Source organism: Megalopta genalis, chromosome 6 (assembly GCF_051020955.1).
Source record: "Megalopta genalis isolate 19385.01 chromosome 6, iyMegGena1_principal, whole genome shotgun sequence".
Classification (NCBI taxonomy): Eukaryota; Metazoa; Arthropoda; class Insecta; order Hymenoptera; family Halictidae; genus Megalopta; species Megalopta genalis.
Window position 1 is genome coordinate 7046285 of NC_135018.1, and position 24659 is coordinate 7070943.

The 24659-nt window shown below is 37.5% G+C and overlaps 1 protein-coding gene across 7 annotated transcripts in view; it reads right to left on the reverse strand.

The window, feature by feature from the left end:
- The window catches only part of LOC117225891 (low-density lipoprotein receptor 2), a 123396-nt gene that overhangs the window by 56193 nt on the left and 42544 nt on the right, over nt 1–24659 (reverse strand). For all 7 annotated transcript variants that reach the window (XM_076523097.1, XM_076523098.1, XM_033479690.2 and 4 more), the window contains one exon: nt 6485–6607. In XM_076523097.1, coding sequence (XP_076379212.1) covers nt 6485–6607 — 123 coding nt within the window. The remainder of the gene's footprint in view (nt 1–6484; nt 6608–24659) is intronic.

Genomic DNA, 24659 nt, shown 5'->3' on the forward strand with positions numbered 1-24659 from the left:
CATTGGTCACTGTTTTTCGTTAATAACTCGTTAACGGTGCCTCGGAGACAATTTTTGTAAAGGAAGAAGTTGCTTCAAATGATCCGAGGAACCCGCCATATCCGGATTGCGAGACATTTTTGGGACATCCTGTATAAGGAAATGGCAATTTCACATCTTACAACAGAAATACTTCCCCTACGATTCCGGTTAAAATGCTTGTGAAGCATATTCATAAATTTTGCACATTTTAGAATAATTCTGAAGCAACTTGCCGAAAGAAATTGCACCCAGTCTGATCGATAAAAAACGCATACAAAATCGATCTTAAAAATAAATCGACGCAGCTAAGTGGTTAAGTTGATCTCGATATTAAAAATTCGGTATTTTATCTTCGAAGGAATGGCAAAACTATTCAGAACAGTGTCATTCGTTTATTCATTTGTTTAAAATCACGCTAAACAACGTACATTTCCAACATCCGCTCCTGAACCAGTGTGCAATACGGCGCTCGTTTGTCCATGTTTCAAAACCCAGCCCTCCCGATCGTCGGGAGCCGCGTACAGCCACGAATGGAGATCCGAATCGAAATCAATGGATTTGAAATTAGAACCGCAAACAGAGACGTTTTGGAAGTCTCCCGTCGGCCCGCTATCGATATCTGTTTGTTTCCCGAGCGGTCGGGTCTCGGCGATCGGACGATGCCGATTTCGCGGATAATTTATGCTGAGTGGATCGGTAATCGCGGTATAATCGGCAGAAAGAATCGAGCAAATATTGCGGAACGAGATTCACTCGATATTGGAATCGAGTTGTTGTATGCTCCAATTAGCCGTTTCAAGTAGGACCTCTCGAACTGTAAACCGAGCAATCCGCAGCATTTTACTGAACTTTGTCGTTTAACACTGCATTTATGAAGCACCAAATACGGGCTGTTTTATTTTAGTTTATAGTAGTAACAATAATTTATTTTGATTCTTAACGGGTGTTACTGTAAGGTTTGCCGCAAATGACATATACAGGGTGATCAAATCCGCCCAAAATAAATTTGCATGGTTTTAGGGGCAATCCGATATGAATAAAATATGAATAATAAATAAATAAAATAAAATAAATAAAATAAGCGAATAATAAATAAAATATGAATAAAATTTTTCTAGGTGGACCCTTTAACTTTATTTTTTCAACATCAGAACTGCCAAGCCAGAATTGCAGAAACCGAAATGACCGGTTTCTGATTCTTTCTTTTGCAATCCCTGATATTGTGAAAATGTTTCCACCATAAATTTTTACATGAACTTCTCCATCCAAGCATGTATCATAGTAAAACTTGTAGGAAGTTTAAATAAATCCAGTCTTATCGTTAATATAAAACAATATATCCTAACCCTAACCTGTATCGGTTCCCAACGACGAAAAGACTGTCTCTATTATTTATTTCGCTATTTTTATGAAAATGTCTGATTGTTACACCAATACTAAAACAAAAAATGCGAAACCAGTCATTTCGACCAGCTCGGTAGTTTATTTGAATTTAATCGTTAATCGTACGGTTCATTGACAAAATTACGTGTCAGTTTATGGTTGACGTTCCAACTTCATCTCAGCTTGATTGTCTACAAAAATGTATCAAATAACTCATATTTTCGTTCCCTGCTTGAAAATCGATGGAAAGGATAAACATCCGTCCGGAAGATACCCCGATCGCATCGGTATATCGAGGCCGAAAGGTCGTCCGGGGCGCGCACGTGTCCCGCGGACTCGCTCTGTCTGAACACCGTCGGCGTTCGATTTGTCCCCGCGCAAATAATTTCGCCGTTAAACGTGACAAACGAACCGTTCACAGGCCGTTCCTTTCCCTCTGTACCCGCGTGCAGGAGGCTGCTCGCTCTCCGTCCCGCTTCGCGAGACCGAATAACTTTCACGGCTGCTTTACACAGGCCGATAAAATCGACCGTATTGTTCCGCGACCCGCGCCAGGGTCCCGGCGCCTATATCCTTTATTTACCCGGCATATCGAAAATTAAATCTGCCGGGATCCCAGTCGCGGCTCATGGAAATATGGAAATTTTCGGACGCTGTCAAACGCGTCCCGTTCGAGTGCCCTCGAAGCGTCAACGATTTCGGCACTCGCTCGTAAACGGCGCGTATCCGAAATACGGCGAAGTGTTCCCGAGCATTATCGAAACAAACTCGTCTACCTGAATATTATATACCGCCGGAAATTCGTGGGTTATACCGGCCCATTCTGTACATAGTTGTAATACTATATCATAGTATAGCATATAGTTATAATATTATATTATAATATAGCATATTACTATATATATACCATATAGTACTTATAGTATAATATATATACTATATATTATAGTATAATATATATACTATATATTATAATATATACTATATACTATATATTATAATATACTATATACTATATTATTATAATATAGTATATTACTATATTATAGTACTATATATTACTAGTATATATATACTATATAATATACTATATTATAATAATATAGTATATAGTATATTATAATATATAGTATATAGTATATATTATTATTATTATAATATATATATATTATAATATAGTATATTACTATATTATAGTACTATATATTACTAGTATATATATACTATATAATATACTATATTATAATAATATAGTATATTACTACATTATAGTACTATATTATAATATATACATGTACAGGGTGTCCCATAATTACGTTAGCACCCGGAAAGGGGTGATTCCTGAGGTCATTTGAAGTAACTTGTTCCTTAGCGAAAATGCAATCCGCGGCTTTGTTTACGAGTTGTTAACGAGAAGCAGTGACCAATGAGGGGCGACATCAGCTGACGCGGGGCGGTCGAGCCAATGAGGGAAACTGGGTTGCTCGTTGGCTCAGCAGCCTCGCGCCAGCCAAGCTCGCCTCTCATTGGTCAGCGTATTTCGTTAAAAACTCGTAAACAAAGCCGCAGATTGCGTTTTCGCTAAGCAAAAAGTTACACCAAATAACCTCAGAAATCGCCCCATTCCGAGTGTTAAGATAATTATGGGACATCCTGTATATATATAGTTAATATATTACAGTATGGTATATAATTATATAATCCTATACTAGCTATAGATATTACGACACGGTAAATTGAAAGAATTACAAAATCGAAAGAGTGATTTTAAAAAGCCAATTTTGAAAATCGTTTAATTGCGAGAGCAATCGAAGGGGCTGACAAGTTCGCAGATTAGTCGCATTAATCCTTTCAGTGCAAAACAATTCGGGCGCTCATTCTGCTGGATAGGAATAAAAATTAAGTGGAACCTCGATTGGTGTCCGAATAATAACACGGTGATTTGGTCACGGAACTGGTGCAAATCATTGATCCGTACAGTGAAACGTTTTGTATACGAATTAATTTAATTTAGATTTTTATCAACAGGTTCTCTAATCTTTATATTTATACGTATCGTATATACTTATGCTTATTACGTTAATTGCGTGACATCAGAGTTGAGCAAAATTTTATTCGGACGACGGATAAACGAAGTAAACACGAACGAATCAAATTTTCATTCGACATAACAAATACATATCCAATCGAATACAAATTTATCCGGGTAAAAATTTAGTCCAATAAGAATTACTTGCAATACAATTTTATTTAAATGAGAAATCATTCGAATCAGAAATGATGGAATATAAAGTATCCTTTTTTCTCATAGATTTAAAAAAAAAATATAAATATAAAATAATAAAATAAAGTATCCTTTTTCCAAATGTTGCATCGGAAAGTATGTTGCTTTCAGTTTTAAATAAAGAATTATTTGACTAAATAGATAGAATAATTTATGACGAACAATGGAATTATTCAAATTAATAGAATAAATAATTTATGACAAATAATAAATTACTTGACTAAATAAATATAATAACTAATAACGAATAATGCGTAATCGTTGTCCGAATAAAATATTCGACTAACACGAATTCACTAGTATATAATTATCTTAGATAAATATTTACTCGAAACAATTGGAATAATGCCCAACTCTGTGTGAAATGCAACGCAAGGCGAAAGAGGATACGAATAGAAATCAATGTCTCTACGTAACTTCTGTACGATGCGATTATTGGAAACAAACTTCTGCCTTGCATAAAAATCCGCGGTCTGGTTATACTATTTCACAAAAGTGATACACATACGTTGCATTTAACGAACCAGTCCAACAATGAGACTAAGCCGCAGGAGAACGGTGACAGCGAGAACTCGTTATCGTGTTTGCGTTCGAATAATAATTTCGATGTCGGTCGTTCGCATAATCGAGGTTCCACCGTAGTGGTACAACATCGAAAACAGTGGGCTTCGAGGTCTGCGGAAGCGTCCGAACTTCTCGAAGAGCCACCGCGCGGTTAAACGTCTTGGTCTAGAGTGACGTAAGTTCGCGACAGCTCCGAGAAGTGGACAACAACAAGTTGGCACAACAAGTGGCGAAACAAAAGTTCTCTAGTGTGCAGGGTGTCGCAGCAGGCATTTCCTGCTAAACAACGCCGTTTACAGAAGAAGTCCATGAACGAGAGAGAGAGAGAGAGAGAGAGAGAGAGAGAGAGAAAAACTAAGTTCGCAAAACAGCTACGAAAAATAAACAAGGAGATAAGAAACGGCAGCGTGAAGATGGAACAAGTTCGCAATATTTATCTAATCTGTATACGTAAGCTGTGTTTTGACGCTTAACTAAGGTCGGGTCGGTGTGTGGGGTTTATGTTTAGTGAGTTCGAATCGCCAGGCGCGAAGTGTTTGCCAGGCGAGAATTCATTTTCGAATGAAACGGTGAAAGAATTGTTCCCGACGCGCTCTGGCTGCCTGTGCTCGAAACTGAGAATTCGAAGAGAAAGAATCGTCGGGAACGATTCGAGAAACGATTTTTCTGCTTCGTTTCGTTCCGCGTTCGTTTCTCGTAGCTCTCTCTTTCCGTGCAAATGCATTTGATCAGGTTATCTCTTCTCCGCGTTCGTACATTTTTGTCTTGTTGGAGAACGCTGAGGCGTGTTAGGGACAGACCGTTTACACGTGAAACAAAAGCGCTCGATTCGCAGCATTGAAAGGATTAATCATTAATTCTGAATTAGGCGCATGGGCTCAGCGTGTAGCTGTAACACGGAAAAACATCGTGGTATGCGTGAAGTATGTAGGTACTCAGTGTTCGCAAAGGTTCTGTAAAATCGAAGCAAATTTATTCAACGAGACAAAAGACTGAAAAGCTTCGCGAACGTATTGATTAATAATAATCGTGGCGATAACATTCGATATCATCGCGCATATGTAACTAATGAAAAGGTTGGCAAAGGAATTATTTCGTAAAATTCACATTCACAGTATCACATATCGTTCGATCCGTTAAAACCGCCAATGTAGCCAGAATATTTATTTCAAAGTTACTTTGATTGATCTGTTTTCAAAACAGGAAATCGCATTGCGGTCGTATCGCGTTCGCGAAAAATACGAAACGTTTGTATTTATAAACCGGAGATGATTTTTTCAGCAATTTGTCTGTGTAAACAAAGTTAAATTATAAAATGTGCAAACTCGCGTCAATAAATACGAAGAACGGCTGGATAATTGAAACGCTGCGATTGAACGCAATTTTTCGGATTTGTATAAATTCTTGTTTGTAAAGTCTCTTTGAATGTCGCGTTGAATATATAAATGCTACGATTAATTTCTGCTAAATGGAAGTTTATGCGTGAAAGTGTCACATATTAGATTGTCGAAGGAGTAATGCGAATTTCGTTTCACTGTGTTCAAAGATGTACAAATATAGAGTTTTAACTATTAAATACTTTGGTCAAGCATAGAAATATAATGTCAAGAATATAATGCTTTAGTAAAGTACAGAAATATAATTTCAACTATTAACACTTTGATACAATATAAAAATATAATTTCAACGATTTATATTTTAATAAAATACAAAAATCTAATTTTAAAATGCAAAAATCTCCAAATCTAATTTCAACGACGAGTACTTTAATAAAGTATAGAAGTATAATTTCAACGATTATATCATTTTAACAGATTATAAAAATATAATTTCAAGAATTAATACTTGAATAAAGTACAAAAATCTAATTTTTCGATCATTAATGCTTGAATGAAGTCTGAGAATATAATTCTAACGATCGATACTTTAATAGAATAGAGAAATATACTTTTGAAGAGAACAAAAAAAAAAACAAAAATTCGCACTAGATCTCAGAACAATCCCGTACCAAACCTTCAACATCGCGGACAAGAGCGACCAATCAAAACTTCCACGAGGCGTAAACTGACATACGCTGTAAACTATCATACGCTGACCCCATGCACCCAATAATAATCAAACGAACAATGCACCTACTCAATTAATTACTAACCAAACGAAGAAAGGAACACCGATTAGAAAACATCGATCAACAAAATCCGTTCGAAATAAGAGAAAGATGAAAGCACTTACGGCAAGCGGTGGGATTCTCGTCGGAGCCATCGCTGCAGTCGTGTTCCCCGTCGCAGTGCCACGTCCTGGGTATGCACCTGCCGTTCGTGCACTTGAACTCGGTCTCGGTGCACGTTTTTATACCTGCAAGCGGATCATTGTCGTTTTGAAGAAGGAGGTCGGCGGCGAGCGCGATGGTCGCGACGTAGCCGATGCAGGCGAGCTGCACCAGCTTGCACGAGGGTCGGGCCGGATTCGACAGCCTCATCGCCCCCGCGTTCGTTTCGCAGGGATGAAACACCTAGCACCGCCACCCCGCGTGTTCTACCGCGATGATGCGAGGCGCCGCGAAGCACGCCGGTCGACTCGGTCCTGCACCAATTGCTCTGCCGGCGCCGCTGTAGCTCGCGCTATTCACGCTTGCGGGCTTCCAACTGCTGCAGCTTCCGAGCGCGTGTCGTTCCGCGAGATTTTCGGCGATATTCGGCGAGCTGCCGCGAGCCGGAACGAGCGAGTAACGCGCGCTGCACACCGGGCCGGAACGAGCGTGTAACGCGAATCACCGGCGCGGAACTACGCCAGTTCGAAGCCGAGCCGGATAGCGGCGAAACAAACGCCCGGGTCTTTTCAGAAGCGTCCTTCCTTTTCTTGGAGGCTCCTCGGGTCTCTCCTCGTATCGCGCCGAATAAAATCCTCGATCCACTCTCCGCTCGACCCTCTCTGATCACAATGCTCCCTCCACCGGACTATCTTCTTCGAGATTACCGGAGACACTCTCCAAACAAAAGATCCCCCGATAAACACCGGGGACACTGTTCTCCCGGAGGCTTCTTGGTTTAGAAGCTACTACCCTCCTCGAGGTCGAAATCACTGACTGGTCGGAAGCGAGCCGAAATCAAGTCGGACTATCCCGGACCTGGTGGAGACACGCAGCCTCTAGGCTGATCTTTCGCGGAGGACACCGGTTCGAACGACAATCCGAGCGAAACTGAACGCGAACCGAGCTGTTCCCGAGGAGGACGATCGACGCGATGCACTCTCACGCCCGCTGCCGATGCTGTGAGTCTGATGCAGCCGCGACCGGGCCCCTTTATACGGGCCTCGGACTCGCACGCATGATCCGCCGAGCGGGGGAACCGAATCCGAACAAGATTGTACCCTGCCTTTTGCGTAGTCGACGCTGACACGCTGCTGAGCTATGAAACGTGTTTTCTAACGCGGACATTGTGGATCTCTATGTAAAATAATGATCGTCTACGGCGACTGCATGATGCAGCAGATTAACGGACGTTCGCTTCGTTTTTCAACGCGTTCGATTTCGGCATCGCTGGCGCGCGTGGTTATACTTATTGTGTTCGACCAAATGGACAGCTACACGAAACAGCCGAAATCGCTTTTGTAATAAACCAATATTTATTTGATTGAATATATATATTCAAATCAGTTAGTTCAGTGTTGAAAAGTTGTACCGTTTTAAAAGGTGTTCACATATATTATATTATAATGCGTTTGTTCACATATATATATATATATTATATATTATATATATTATATTATATCACATATATTATATACATATATATATGTGAACACCTTTTAAAAACGGTACAACTTTTCTACACTGTGAACTAAATGATTTGAATTGTGTTTAGATGATATAGGGGGTAGTCTACTAGACAGTGCTTGAAATGCTATTTTTAGTTTTGCTGTTACTTGGAATAACAAAAAAGAAAAAGAAAAGACATGATTTTTTAACGTTTTTATCTGAACCTGTAACGAAAATTTAAAAAATTCGTTTTATAGATCTCGATAACTTGTATGCATGCTGAGAGTAGCGTCGAAACCGGTTACTTGTTTTTAATTGTCTTTAATTGTTTGTAACTATTAGACTAGTAGATCAGTCCCCGTATCGTCTAAAAAAAATTCAAGTCATTTAATCCAGTTTCAAAGAAGTTAACATATATCGTTTTGTAGGGTGTCCAGATATATATTTATCCCCGACTGTAGAATTTGACTATGACGTGAGGTGACTAATAATTGATAAATTCTGCTTGAAATTGTCATAACCAAACCGGGCTTGCCGTTGCATCATCCGGATTTGTACATTATGCGACGAGTTTTTCAACTACATTATGACAGAAATTGCGTTTGTCGTGAAAAATTACGATTATTTGTTAATTCCCTTTATCACCGACGAATTCTTTTACCGTATTTTAACGAACGTCCAGCTGTTGCGATATTACGTTAAGTTTCTGGATTGAAGAAGAACAAAAATTGTTATGATAAGCATTGATGATAAAAATGAGCAAGTAAAATTTGAAAGAGTGTAGAAATTCGGGGAATATTCGAAATATCTTTGTATTATTTTCAACATACTAAAATTGTTAAGAGAAGAAAATTTCTACCTGGCTACTGTCTACCTGCAATTCGGAACGAAAAATTCTATTCTAAATCTTCTATTACTAGTGGTTCCGTGTTGCAATGAAGAAATAGTGCGCGAATAGCAATTTAAGATTAATAGAAGAAATCGTGTGCGTGATTACATTCGTAGATATTTATGTATTTTACCTAAAAGCAACCGCGAAATTTCCATAAAGCCGCACGTATTTTTAAGTAAATCAAGATCAACAACATCATTAACAAACATCAAGATTGATGCAAATTTCTTCTCTACTTCGTAAGCAACATTTAGTATAATTGGCATTTTTTCTTTTTTAAAATAATGTCGAAAATTCTATTACGTACTGATGAAATCAAATTACGGAAAGTTAATATCTCAACGTTGGTATTATTTTTTCTTTATTAAATCACTATGTACTGGCACGATTTATATAACTAACAATTTCCAAATTACGATTTATAAATTGATTTCGGAGATTTTTATTTTACATAAGGACATCGAAGAAGCAGAGCATTTCTCGATTAACGCAGTTATTCGGCTTAACACTTCCGGAAGCACGGAAAGACACTTTCGAAGAAACTTTGACTACTATGAAACTTCCACAGCAAACTTCGATCACGCATATCCGATTTATTAATTGGAAAAGTACGTTGTCGTACTCGTCAACTCGGGTCATTAACTCGAAAATCAAAAGGTTCCTTTAGGATTAAATCTATTCAGATGATCCTTCAACCATCAATAATCAATCTAAAATTGAACAATCAATTGTTCGCTACCAAGGATGATAATCGATGAAAATTTGTTTCGTGGTGTTGCGCACAATATCACGGTTAGTCTATATGTCCAATGTATAAAATTTAATATATAATATGTATACTTACATGTTCTTATCTTTTTTTTATTTCGCATGAAATTTATTAAATTTATTTGGTATGGAACCATTGTATCCGGTAATAACTGCGCTATATATTTAATAACAATATTCGGTTATATATATATATCAGTATCAATCATTGTATGTTTTTAAAAAACATTTAATATTTGCAAAACTGACAATAAGATTATAATGTAACGAGGACTTTTCAGATTTCACAGAGGGATTCTATCAAATTTACATACATATAACGAAATTTAAAAAAATAAATCTTTTAAATAGGTATAAATACCTCTATATGATTTGTTTAGGAAGGAAACAAATTTTCATTTTACTTTAGTGTGTCGCAATTGAGGTAAACAATCTTTATCTTGCACAAAGATCCGCAATACAGAGAAAAGCAACTGATTTAGTGATAAGCAATACAGAGACAATTTAGTATATACATATATACATGTAGAGATAAGCATTTATTGTAACAATGCGATGTAATAAGACCAAGAACGGTGTATCAGGATAATCTTGAGAAATCCACGCACCACAAATAAAAATACATTTACCGATCTATCTTTGACAATAAAATGAAAAAAAAGAAAACCAAAAGATCTTTTGGTTTTGGACTCGACCAATTCGAGATGCGAATTCGTTTGCGCAACCAAAAGGGAACGTAAATGCAAGCGTTTCTTCCGAAATACGCTTGATTCCTCCCGGAATGAAGTCGCGAGAAGAATTTTGTCTCTTCGGAAGCACGAATCCGATCACAGTGCGCCATTCGGATCCAGGAAATATATGAGCGCCGCTAATTACGTTCAAGGTCCTGTGATAAGTGGCAATGAAACGGCTTCCTGCCCACGCGAGTCGCGTCGTTTCAACCTTCAGGGATCGGTTTTGCTCCTCGACCGGGACGGCGGCGGGGGCTGGGGGATGATTTCGAGAGGAAAAAGCTTCTTGCTGCTCTGCTTCCGCGCGGAGCTGAAGCGCAACAATGAGGCGGCCATCGGTCGCCGATAATCATTCTTGCGGCGATAGAAAGTTCAAAGTGTACTTGCTACGCGTCTTCGTCGCTTTTGATGGGTCTGATAGAATGATTGAAGCCGATCGGGTGGGAGAGTTTGAACGTTTGCGGCGCAGATCGGTCCGCTTAAATGCATTGCGCGAAATTGTTGAATGAGAATTGCATTGCGACGATTCGAACGCGGATTTCTATATGTTTAGCGCGAGAGTGGGTAAGCATGAAACGAGAAGTTTCGGAATAGTATTATTAGACTGCGGATTTTCTGCATTCATAGCATAGATCGGTCGGTGGAGTACGGCATAGCAAAAGCTTCAGTGGAATTTAAGAATGTTCTTGTGTTATTAATAGACTGCGAATCTTATGTATTTCCAACAAAAATGTAAATGATTTATTTATACAATTTAAACAGTTAAGTGTTTAACAAGCCTTTGAAAAAATTTTCTATATAATTTTGACAATTTGCTAATTTCCCGAAAAGATTCGAAAGCTTCGAAAATTATGAAAAATGATCGAAAAAAAAACCGAAATTAGCCTAAAAATGCACAATTAACATATTTTCTTTACAAACTTATAAAAAATAAAGATATATTACATATTATTTAATTCGCGAGTAATTTAATTTGAGTTTAATTGTGAGTAAAGTTATTATTATATAAAGACTATATTGTATGTGCCTAATAAATATTATAAAATAATTAGCATTTTAATAGATCGCTGAAAATGTAAATGTGACAAGAGCAATTTCATTCAATTAAGATGAGCGGCGGGTGCAAAGGATAAATAAATTTGATCAAGCTTTCATTTGACAAGGGAGATTCGCTGAACTTAAATTGTATACCCAATTTGCAACCTGTTCGCGATTAAATTCAGAATATCCGCAAGAACAGAACAGTGTGTTTTACACCGAATTTATAACCCGTTTATGATTAAATTCGCAGAAACGGTGACCGTCCAATTAAATAAATTTGCACGAAATTTGAAACCTGTGATCGAAACTTATGATTGAATTCGCAGTATCCGTTCCAAACGAATCGAATTGTTAGTCCCCGATGTGCGACCCACTTGTGATTAAACTCTCGGTGTCCGCAGAAATTACACCGATTCGTTCGTCCCTAATTTGTAACCAACTTGTGGTTGAAATCGCAGCACCCCTAAACGTCGAGCCGAATTACAATATATGCAGGGACAGCTTATGATTATGTTATCTGCGGCTATCAGACCGAATTGTTTACTCCTAATCCGTAGCCTACGCATGATTAAATTTATAATAACCGGAAGTGTCGAATTAATTGCGCGGAATTTAGAAGCGAGTTATGAACCGATGTCACAGAGTATGTATCCATTGCAATCGAATCAAATTGATGGTTCTACTTATAATTAAAGTCAGACCTAGTTAAAATATTATTTCAACTAAGAAATATAAACTTTTGTAAATATCATTCCTCTCGACTGTGTTACATATGATTCGTTTGAGATAGTAATTTATTTCTGTACGAAATGAATTACCAATCGAAATGCTCAATTGATTTTACAAATATATTATAAGTATTTCAAATATGTATTTTACAATATGAAATGTGTTGGCATACTGAATTGAAATGAATATTTCATTTATCGTGCGTGAAATGAAACACTTGAATATATATTATTTCCATGAAAATCTACCGACAAAGCACCTGCGAGCATGCTTGACATTCGTGTTTACATTTGATGTTACAAACAGATGTAACATGTTCTAATTACATTCATTAATTAGGAGAAATATAAGGGAAAGCTTATTTTCCGAAACATTATGTGTTTGTACTTTTGTCTACAGGTTTCCTTTCACTCGTAAACATTAATTGTGAGAAGTAGAATTCCAAATAATTAATAGAAATTTAGACGCATGAAATGCTATTTCAAATAATTATTTCCAGAGCAACTTGTGAAAACACCATTTTCAATTAATAATTTTTTTCACCGCGATATAAATATTTTCAATACGTACGCTTATCTCTATGACGTCAAATAAATCCTGAAATATTATTTCATGCAAACAAAGGGTATTTCATTGACTGTTTCCAATACTTTCTCATATATTTTTAACCAAGCCCGATCGAATTCGCGAGTATACGTGATAATTCAACCGGATTGTCCGTCGCAAATTCGTAACCGACTTGCGATTAAACTTCCAGTACTCAATCTAACAATCAAACGGAATTGTTTACCTGTAACCCGCGGCCCGCTCAAACCATTTCTGTGGAATTTGGATCCTAATCATAACTTCGCTCACAATGTATCCGCTAAAATTCGACCGAAATATGTGACAGTATAATTTGTAACCAATATCCGATTAAATTTCCAGTACCCTTCAACATCGAACCGAATTGTTCGCAACGAATTTCTAGCCTACTTATGATTATCGTATCCATAGCAATCGATCCGAATAGTGGCGTTATTTTGAACGAGAGCGCACGCGCAGAAGTTGTATTTTGGGATATTCCAATTTGAAAATTACATTCGTTTTTAAATGCGTTATATCGGTTAAAATCCTACCAAATGAGTGATGAATTTTTAGCATTTTTGAAAGAGAATAGTTTGCTAATGAGAATAGAGTTACCTTTATTTTTTTAATTGCATTTTTAAGTCTATATTATTGTATTATTATTATTGTATTGTATTGTTTGTATATACATATAGACATATATATAACCGTGTCCCACTCGCGGTCACAATTTATAGGATCCGTAAGCGTCGAACCGAAATGTGTAATCTATTTATGCCCCACTCAAAAAGTTCGATTGGCTTTTAATTTCGCCGGGACAAGGCGCTCGTAAAGTTGGCGCCGGAATTGCCGGTCGAATGTGTAATTAATAATTTTGCATGACGTTCTCCCTTACACGCGAGTGCGATTTATTAGCTTCCGCGGCGGCCGAATGCGGGATCGATCGCAGACGTCGAAACAATAGCGCCGAGAATAGAGATTTACAGCGACGGACAAGAAGACAGACGCGATTTCTCCTTTAAATAACGTTCCCGACGTTTGCTCTTTTTTTTTTCTTCGCCAGTCCGACGGCACGGCGGTATTAAGTCGCGCCGAAAGTTTGCCCGTTTTTCCACGGGACTGCTCGATATTCGAGATTAAGCCCTGGCCAGAGCGCGGCGCTCCTCCGATTCGTTTTCCGAGGCATAAAAAGCATTAATAGCAAAAAGGAAGAGTTACGGAAGAGCCTGATACCGTTCTCTAATCTTTTTTCTTCTGCCGGCTAATATACACGCTTTCGTTCCGCTTAATATTTCCGGCGAGATTACTGGCCCGAGAATTTTCATATTTACAGTAAATATCGTTGGACGAACGCGCGGTATAAATAGGAATCACGAAGAACTTTCTTCGAGGCTCGATATTACCTTTTATCTAATGAACGGGTGATCGGTCTTTAAAAACTGGGATTTGCATAAGTATCCCGCAATCCGGCGATTACTTTCTACATAATGTTACGTTTCACAGCCGAATCTCGATAACTCGAACCTCGATAACTCCAACCTCTTTAACTCAAGAACCTTTATGAGGCGAAGATTCTGTTCATTCCCTATCGCCGCTTCGTAAAAACCTCTATAAATTGGAATATAAAGCTTCCATTGACTCAAATTATTTTCCGCAAGTTCAAACACATTCTTTTGTCTCTGTAACTCGAGTTTAACACATTTAACCCGAGAAAGATAACCTACGTCGCAGAGGCGCCTGCGAAGACTGTTGATTTTTATTAATTTTTCATAGAGGTCTAGTGATTTAAGTTTAAAATTACTTAAAATATAAAAAAATATAATATAAATGCATTTTATTTTTACAATAATGCCAAACCTTTAAAATGACTAGATTAACTTAAATAAATATCCATTGTTAGTATAAAATTGACGCCTTAGAAAAGCATGCGCCTCTGAAGCGTATGGTTATCTTTTACGTACGTTGTCATATGGTTATCTTTCTAGGGTTAAAGGCGGGGGATCTTGACGAAAGTATGCTAGGTAACGCGGCGACCGCCCCGCCTCGTTTTTCGTCCTAGAGCGGGCGATATTTTGTGTAATTGTTACCGTGAATGACCGAAATTGGAGAATGTCGACTTTCACCGGTGAATGTCAACAGATACCAAATACGTCGGTGAAAGATCGAATATTCCATTACATTGTTGTACATTCGGACCCTCTCCGGTGTGTGTCGACAATCACAGATATGCTCTGGTGGAGGTCCAAAACCTGTCATTGCAAAAGGAAGTGTTCCACAAATAAATGCAGTTGTAAAAGCAAGGGACTCTTGTGCAATTCAAAGTGTCATAATAGTTTAAGTTGTTGCAATAAATAAGATTTGAATCACATAAGTAAGTAATTTTTTTATTACTATTATTTTCTTTTCTCATGTAGAATGTACCGTGTATTTTAAATTCTTGGTCATTCCTTTCAGAAAGAGAGGCGAAAAAGTTACGTCACCCTTGCGGCGTTTTATAGCGACTGAATTACGGAGAAGAAAATATAAATCTCCAACATGTTCAACATTCACCATTAGTGCATGGTGAATGTCAACATTTACCGGTGTAAGTCCGAAATAAGGGTATTTAGCAAATATTTCGGACATACACCAAGCGACTATTCACCGGTGAAAGTCGACATTCTCCAGATTTCGGTGTTTCACTGTAACATAATTATAAAAAAATTTAGACTTAAAAAAGTTTATTTAAACTCTCAAAACTAAAAGAAATATTTAAAAAAAACTAAACACTAATTACAAAAAATGTTTTAAAGTACATATTTATGAGAAGTCGAGATAAATCGTAGTACTACGACTCCCGCCTTTAATGTGTTAATATAGTCAGATCCTCTACAAGTCGATGTTTATCTCTGCATGTCGAACTTTTAACCTCGCTACTTCTGTAACTCGAAGTTACGGTCACGTTTCGTACCAGTAATCGATTTAATCGGTACAACGGAACCTCGATTAACGAAACTGGATTTTCCTCGATCTTTATTATTTCGATTTTTAATTATTAAAGGTTACAACAACGAAACTATAGCAGAATCTCGATCAAACCTCTACCAATCATCTTGTCCTATTAGCGAAAATAATAATTAATCGACCATAAAAAGTATTTAACTATGAATGTTAAACTCGGATAATCAAAGTTCTATTGTAGTACAATTTATTGCACAGAAATGTGGAGAAAAATTTGTATAAAAACAGTTCCTTAAATTTATATGAAAAAAAACACTAAATTCGCACGTTAATAAATAGTACGACCGCCTTTATCTTTAATTAATTCAAATATTCCGTTTTCCGTTTTAACTAGTTTGTTCAACGTGTTTTTTTCTGGATTTTATCCCATTCAAATCTATATGTAGCGTTTTTTTCAGATCAATTTAAAGAACTATTCTTATACAAATTTCGCTAAATTTCTGTGCAATAAATTGTATTATGTTAGTTATACTAGAAGTAAACAATGATTTTCCTTTCTGGCTATCAACTTTCTGCTCTCTATTATGGCTCAATTGTTTCCTAGCATTCCTTCTGTTATATTATCAAAATTGTTTACATTTTCATTAGAAACCGTATGCGATCTTATAGAAATTTCGTGTAGTTTATTACGTCGCGCGGATTTGCATACTTAGGCCGTTGAATAAATTCCGGAATACCGAAACCGCGAGCATACAAGCCAAACCTATCGGAATGATGTACAGCGAGTAAAGAAAACCGCAAAATATTTGATCCGTGAAATTTCTATCGAAGTTTTCGTGCTTTGAGCATCGCTTCGGCGGCCACGCATTTGCGTAATCTCTGTTTCAATAAATACAGGGTGGGACATTTGAAACAAGACACCAGAATAATTTGCTTGTTTTTGACAATAGAAAAAGAAGTGTCAGACAAAAGTTGTTTGATTTCGAGGGGCATATTATATGATGTTAATAATCTTTTTATAGGTGGAGGCGTAGAGGACATATGACGGTCAAACTTGTTTTTTTTAATGGGATGACTTAATTTTTTATTCACATTCCGATAGAGCCTTTCAAGACCAATACAGTGGCCTATGAATGAAGGTCATTCAAGGTCGCAACATATGAGCTACAATAAAAAATATATTCTTCCAAGACACTTTTCAAATATCTTGCGCTTCTACGCCTCCACCTATAAAAAAATTATTAACATTTATATAATATGCTCCTGAGAATCAAACAAGTTTGGCTTTTTTTTCTATTATCAAAAACAAGCGAGTTATTTAGGTGTCTTGTTTCAAATGTCCCACCCTCTATACTAATTCAAGCTGTGTTGGTAGGTAACTCGTCGTGATTGTTCGTCGATTCGCTGGAAAACGCAATGACCTTGTGGAAACAAGATTTCACCGCGTTATTCGGTGCTTCGATCACAGACATATCTGCGTGACCTCTGGATGTCTCTTCGCGCTCGAACAGTGCTCCTTTTTTCATTAATTAACATTTACAGGATTTTGTTCAGCAATTTTAGTCGACATATTTTTTAATACTTTACTTTATCGAGCGGCAGTTTCCTAATAATTGTTTCAAAATTAAAGAGCAACAATTTCTTAAAAAATTTGTCAACAACTATAACAATTTCATCTATAATCCACAAAATTATTTAGATTAATATAATGTAATAAGTTCCTTTGAAATTATTATTTTATTTGTTTAATTTAATTTATTATATTATATTATTTATTTTATTATATAGTTTATTTATTTATTGTTTTTATTTCTTTTAGACACATCTCGGACATTACAAAACCTACTAATAGGCTTCCGGTAAATAAAGTATTAAGGTTATGTCAATGGTACACCTTCTAGGCACGTCAGAGAAGGAGAAAATTTAAATTAGTTGTTGGAAAGATAGTGACCTCAAGTAATACAGTTCGCTTTATAAAAGCTTCTTAAACAGAAACGATTATTATTATGAACAATGTGCTAAACACTATACGAAAACTATACGAAAAATATTGCACAGAAAAAAATTTAAAAAAAAGGCATTAATAATCCTCCAGACCCAACTAGTGCAAATCCCTAAATAATTTCGTTTTTGTCATTGAACATGAAAAATTGTCGAATCAAGACGCAGAAAGGATGACCCACTGACTTTCCTCGAAATTTCGTACCAAGCTATGCACTTTGACAGTAACTATCGCAACACCGTGTCTTTAGAATCTTAATGATTAATCTTGCTCCACATCAACGCAAGAAACTTAAAACTGTGTAGAAGGTAAAGGAGTCCACAGAATTTCCGGAATGCACCGTAGCATGTACTGCAATCCGGCAAAGGAGTCTTTTGATGTAATGCTCCGAGGATCTAAATGAATCATGTTGCTTTTGGTCTCGACCTCATAATTATCTCTTTGTTTAGTTATTAAACAAAATCAGAAACCGATAAAAGGATCTGCGGAGCTTTGAAAATGCATTCCAACGTACATCGCACTTTGACGAAGTGTCTTTTGACATAGCGCTGCCAGAAACTAGTATCAAAATCACGTTGCTTTCAGTCGCAATTTCGTACACATTTCTTCGTTTATTTATTAACACTCCGATGGCGGAATTTTTTGACTGAGACGTTCATATCCTTCTTTATTACGAAGATAAATTTATTATAACATATCCTCATTTATTAATTCCTTTGAATATGCTTTTTTATCAATTTCTATAGACAATAAACGGTATGAAAATTACAATTGATTGTCCATGCGGACCCAGGTCGAGTGTGAAATGATAAAAATCGTGAAATCGAAAGACGATAAGCAAGTGCATTAATTTTTCTGATTGCAACGCTACACTCCCTGCATTTTATTTATCGATAAATTGCTCGATGCAGTGCTCTCGCTGGATCAAAATCAAACATAATCTTCCTAAACCCAACATCACAAAGAGCTGTTCGTTAAAAACTATCAAACGAGAAAAGTACGGTGAAATCGAGAAACACGAGATAAGAGGGTGCACGAGTTGCCCGGATGCAATGCTGCACGATTAGCATTTTAACCGTCAATTTTTCGATATAATATTCTTTCTAAACCCAATGTCATAAACACACATCCCTTGGTTGAAACATCAAACGAGAAACACGGTGAAATTGGAAGACCATAACAGGATGCACCGATTTTCCTATACATACATATATGTATTCATGCATCGTATCGTGCACTCGGCTTTGGCAGCGTGTCGCGCGACACCCGAGCCGGTAGGGAGGTTGAATTGCCTATTTAGACCGAGCCCAGATACCCTAAGCCAACTTCTCGGTTAACCCGACACGCCGTTGCAGCCACGATGCAACCATCCAACGATGCAACGCAAACACAACGGCACGGCCGCGACCTCGAATCGAGTTCCTGCGAGGACGTAACCGGGCCAAACAAAAAGGGGATGAGCAAATTACCACGCGGGCCGAGACAAAAAAAAAAAGGAAGGAAGACAAAATTCCAATATTGAAATTCCGATATTAAACTCCCCGGGGGTCAAGAGGTTGAGCAAGAAAGAGAAAGAGAGAGACAGAGGAGTGGCGGGGAGAGCTAGTTTCGCGCAAACTTCCGCCGTGGAGCGTGAAGCGCGAAGGAGCCAGGGGTTGGTCCAAGTCATTCGGAGGATCGGCTCTCGTCCAGCTTCCGTTCCGACTCGTCTCATTGAATTTTAAACGCGCAATACCGAGCTCGAATTAAACTGCGATCCGATGTGGACGACCGTATGCATTCGCCTCGGGTATAAAGAATTTTCTCGCGACTCTTTTTATTGGAACTTTAAATAATCCTAATCAGGCTACACTGAATTATTATAAATTGTTCGTTCATAAAACATTTTATTCAAGAAACAAGCTTTTTATTAATATCCGGATTACAATTAAAATTGGAAGTATTGCCTTTAAATCGTTTAATAAATTTAATAATAAAAGGATGTAACTTGTTTTGTAATAGGTCCATTACTTATCGATATAAAATTTATTCCTTTATTATATTTATATTAGTTTTTTATAAATATAAGCCGCAACTTATATTTTTTTATTTTAAACCAAAACTTGTATTTTATATATATGGTTATGGTTATGGTTATGTCAAGGTCGTTTAAACTTATCTGTATGGAATTTAGTTCCTCAGTTATATTTACATTATTTATAAATATAAATCCAATAAAAATATCTAAATGATTGGATAACAATTATTTCGACTCAATTATTATATCCGTTTTCATTGCTCATGATCGGTTTACCGATACGCGGAAATATTGTTTAATTAGACGAAACTGGACTGCGGATTTTATGCATTTATGAGAAAAATGAGTAGATAAAATTTATAACAGTAAACAAATTAATTGAAATTTTTAAAAATATCTCTGTATTATTTTCAGTTTAATAAAATCGTTAAAAAAGAAAACAAATCCTAGTTGGTTATTATTTGCTACAATTCCGAATGATACTTCGTATTTCGCATGAAAACTCGCAGTCTACTGTACACTGTGTAACATGATACACACATGATATTTTATGTCAGTTGCAATTTCATCGTTCAAGGAATTTTTCGCCAATTTATTTGTTGCAAACGCGATGGCAAAAAGACGTGCAAGCAGACGGTGCATATTTCGATGAATAAACGTTTGAATTGAAAAACCAATATGTATTTCCTTCCCTTTTATGTTGCCAGACGGATCATATTACACGACCTGCTATACTATTCTACATAAACTACCATCTCTAAACTGTTATCGAGAAATTGTCGAACTTCGAACTCCTGTAATTTAAGTTATTTAATATTCATGGCGAATCTGATTCGTTGTTAAAAGACAAGTGGGTATAATTATGTGGAGCAGCTCGCAACAGCATTTCTTGTCGAGGATGCTCCGCAAAGCAGCTGTTATAAAATCGAGCATTCGGTATTTAACAAACCAACATTTCCGGGCCGATAACGGCGGCTTTCTTTTTGTGGCTCGTTCGCGAAGACGGTCTCTCGATCGAGTTGCACAATCGACGGCGGCGGTGTACGGCCAGATCGAACCGGAATCCAGGAAACTCGAGCAAAAGTAACGGCGTAATTGACCACGCGGGAAATCGCGTTGCATCGGGGCCCACGTGACCGCCACAGTTACCCGATAGCAGCTAGAGGCTGACGGCCGAAGATACTCGATCGAAAATTTTCGTTAATCCTGTCTCGTTGCGACCCAGGAGAATTCGAGGTCCCGGGCCACTATATCGGAGCACAATCGGGTCACAATCGGGCCACCATCGGGTCACAATTGGGTTCCAATCGGGTCACAATCGGGTCACAATTGGGTTCCAATCGGGTTCCAATCGGGTCACAATCGGGCCACCATCGGGCCACCATCGGGTCACAATTGGGTTACAATCGGGCCACAATCGAGCCACAATCGGGTCACAATTGGGTTACAATCGGGTCACAATCGGGCCACCATCGGGTCACAATCGGGTCACAATTGGGTTCCAATCGGGCCACAATCGAGCCACAATCGGGTCACAATTGGGTTACAATCGGGTCACAATCGGGCCACCATCGGGTCACAATTGGGTTCCAATCGGGTCACAATCGGGTCACAATTGGGTTACAATCGGGTCATAATCGGGCCACCATGCTTTTGGGAACAGAAATGACACTTCTTGCCGAAAAGCTGGCCAAATTTGATAACTTCATATCTTTCGATCGAAGAATTTAAGTCTGTGATCAAGTGGTTAACTGCTGCCAAAAATAACATTTCCCTGATTTTCACTGCAATTATTTTTACCTAAAACTCGAAAACTGAAATGATAAATTCAATGCTTCGAAACTTATATAACGGGTCGTTGCGAAAGTAATTTCGCTTTTCCAAATATGTAGATAGCTTACAAAAAAAAAATCGAAATTACTTTTGTAACAACCTAATTGACGTTAAGATTTTTTTCATCCTCCTCATTCTTATCAAGTGTAGCACTTTAAAGAATCTGTATTATACATCATGTATTTTATCTTAATTTCATTTTTAGGCGCAATGTTGCAAAGAAGAATCTTTTGTTGTGTGCACTTCGCACAACAGAGAAAATTCAATCTCCACAAATTCGACGATTCGTCGTTAATTTATCTGCAAAGATTGATATTTCCTGATTTCAAATTACATAAACTTTTTTCACACTCATATATAACGAACTTTATTGGCTTCTTTACGGATTACAAGCAGTTTACACTCGCATAGAAAAACTATAGAGGATTAACGCAAGTATTTAGCAATGATCGACGAAGTAACATTTGAAAATGTTTAAGCGACTGCTTTCGAATAGCGTGACACGAGCAGAGGAATTGCATCTACTTGCAACGAGTGTTTTCGTATTCGGCTGTACGAAATCGTTGTCTAGAAATTAACTGGCAGTTGGCGCCATTGGCTAGATTGCTCGGCCAGAGAGATAACTTGGCAGTGGGCAGTCAGTGTGTTAATGCACCCGCTCGCTCTTGTCTATGATCGCGCAGTTTCCAAGCAACAATTAAGTGGAACGATTGCCGCGCGACAGCCACGCGTTTATCTCTGTTACTTTTCCGTTTAATATACTACGGCGGCACGTTACTCGCACGCTTTTCCGATGCAGAGCTTATAATTTTCAGTTTGATCCTTCCTGAATTGTGCGTGGTCGTCTACATTGCACGTAGCTACCGCATTCAGTATGCACTTGCTCGGAACAGCAGAGATTATGGAACTAATTAGTTAACACTTGCTGGTATTCAACCTCTCAATTCGTTCGCGATGAAACGATCTTGATGGAAAGTTACTAGACTGCGAAATTCGAATAAGAATTCATTCGTGTAGGAATTTGTAAAAATAATCGATTCGAATAAAAGTGATAGAATGCGACGTGTTTTTTTCATAGTTTATCGGCTGATTTCTTTCATATTAATTCTTTCGAATTATTCGAATCAAGAATTTTTCGAACTATCCGAATTAATGAATTTTTCGAATAATGCACTTTTCGAATTATTCAAATAAGAAGTTATTCGAATAAAGAATATTTCGAATTATTCGAATAAGGAATTGTTTGAATAAATATACGGAATAATTTATGTCGAATAATGAAAATATACTTCTAAAAGGAATTCAAATATTTATTCGAAACAATTCGACTAATGCACAACTCTGATTCCTAAGAGTGCAGGTTCATAAATAAATGTTTGCAGCGAATGAATTGTGTTATCGAAAGAAACGCGGCGTAAATAATAATATCGTAGATAAGTCGACTAACCGATACAACCAATCACTAAATTCGCAAATCATCCCATGTAATTAATAAATCAATGATTCGTCAATAAGTCTTCAGTAGTATGATTACGGCTACTCTCCACCTAAATATTGCCGAAGTTCTGACTGTTCGATGGATTCGACGAAAAAGTTCGGCAATTGTGCAGAAGATTTGTCTTTGAAGATGAAATAATCTGGAAAGCTAGTAGTAGGTCAATATGTGAACTTTCGTGCGAACACTCGTAACTGATCACCGTATTTCTCGTCGCGCGAATTCAAGCCCGAACGGAGAATGGAACGGTCGACGGAAGGTATAAGCCGCCGCCGCCTAATTTCCATTACTGAAAAAGCGACACAAAAAACTGTCGATTCGATAAACTACTCTCGAAAGAGTAATAAAGTAACGGAGGGCAGAGAAACGGAGCCCGGAGCGAGAAGTTTTTTGCAAGCGAGCCAGCAGCTCCGAGGGCGACGAGGAGCCTGGGTCATCGATTAATTAATTTAATTACTCCCGAAAAAACTGTATCTCCGGCTAGTATTTAAATCCTCCCTAATCAAGGCTCGACGGTGAAGTGCAACGGATAGCTTCGGTAACATTCATTTCCGAAACGGCGGACATTTAAACGGAGGCGGCGCGGCGCCGCTTCCAAGCGAAGACAAAACGGTTAAAACAATGGGGCTGTTGGGTTTTTTCCTAATTAAAAACGAGCCGGCCGAAACAATTTACTAGACTGCCCGTGAACGAAGAGGGACGATCAGGCGTCTCCGGTCCTCCACGGAGATCGTGTACAAAATTCATTTATTTTATTTATTTCATTTGTTTATTTCATCGATTTATTTTATTTATTTCATTTGTTTATTTCATTGATTTATTTTATTTATTTATTTTATCTATTTCATTTACTTTATTTATTTATTTTATTTATACTGCAATGTAGATATCAAAGTAGGGTGCTCAAATTGTGCTACCGCATTCGAAAATTGGTCTAACTAGTCTAACATACTACTGTTGCTGGTCTGTGAGATCGCTACTAATTATAATTCATAATCATAATAAATCACGATGATAACATAATTGTAAGAAAAATTGTAAAGTTGTAAAAGGGGAAACGTTTTTAGTCCTCGCGTTCCGGTAACAGGGTCTCTTTGAGACCTTCCAATTTTATCGACAGTGACGAAGCTGCGTGTGTTGGTAGTGAATAGAGGTGGGAGTCTCAAGCTCAAGCTCGAGCACATAACCAAGCATGCATTAGTGAAACATCGGTGTGGGTCGCGAAAGACCCTGTTACTGTTTAGCAAATGACCGAGGGTTAACACACTTGCTTCTACTCATTTGAACTTGGACTCCATCGTTATTAACCCTCGGAATGCCAACCCTGGATCACATTTAATCTTTGAAACATGTAAACAATGTTACGCTCACTGAACACAATTCCTACCCAATTTATTAACGACGAATAAAAAAATTTATTTTCCTATAGTTTGCATTTACTTTATTATCTCGTCTATCCTTTAGATGTATAATAATACATAATTTTGACAAAAAGAACTATTTTCAAAGTATACATATCGTGTATACATATACATATATTGTGTATGTGTGCATTCGAAGATAGTTTACATATTAGTAGTATACAACAGGGTGGACCGGAATTCGTAGTACAACCTAGCAGGGGATGGTCCTGCG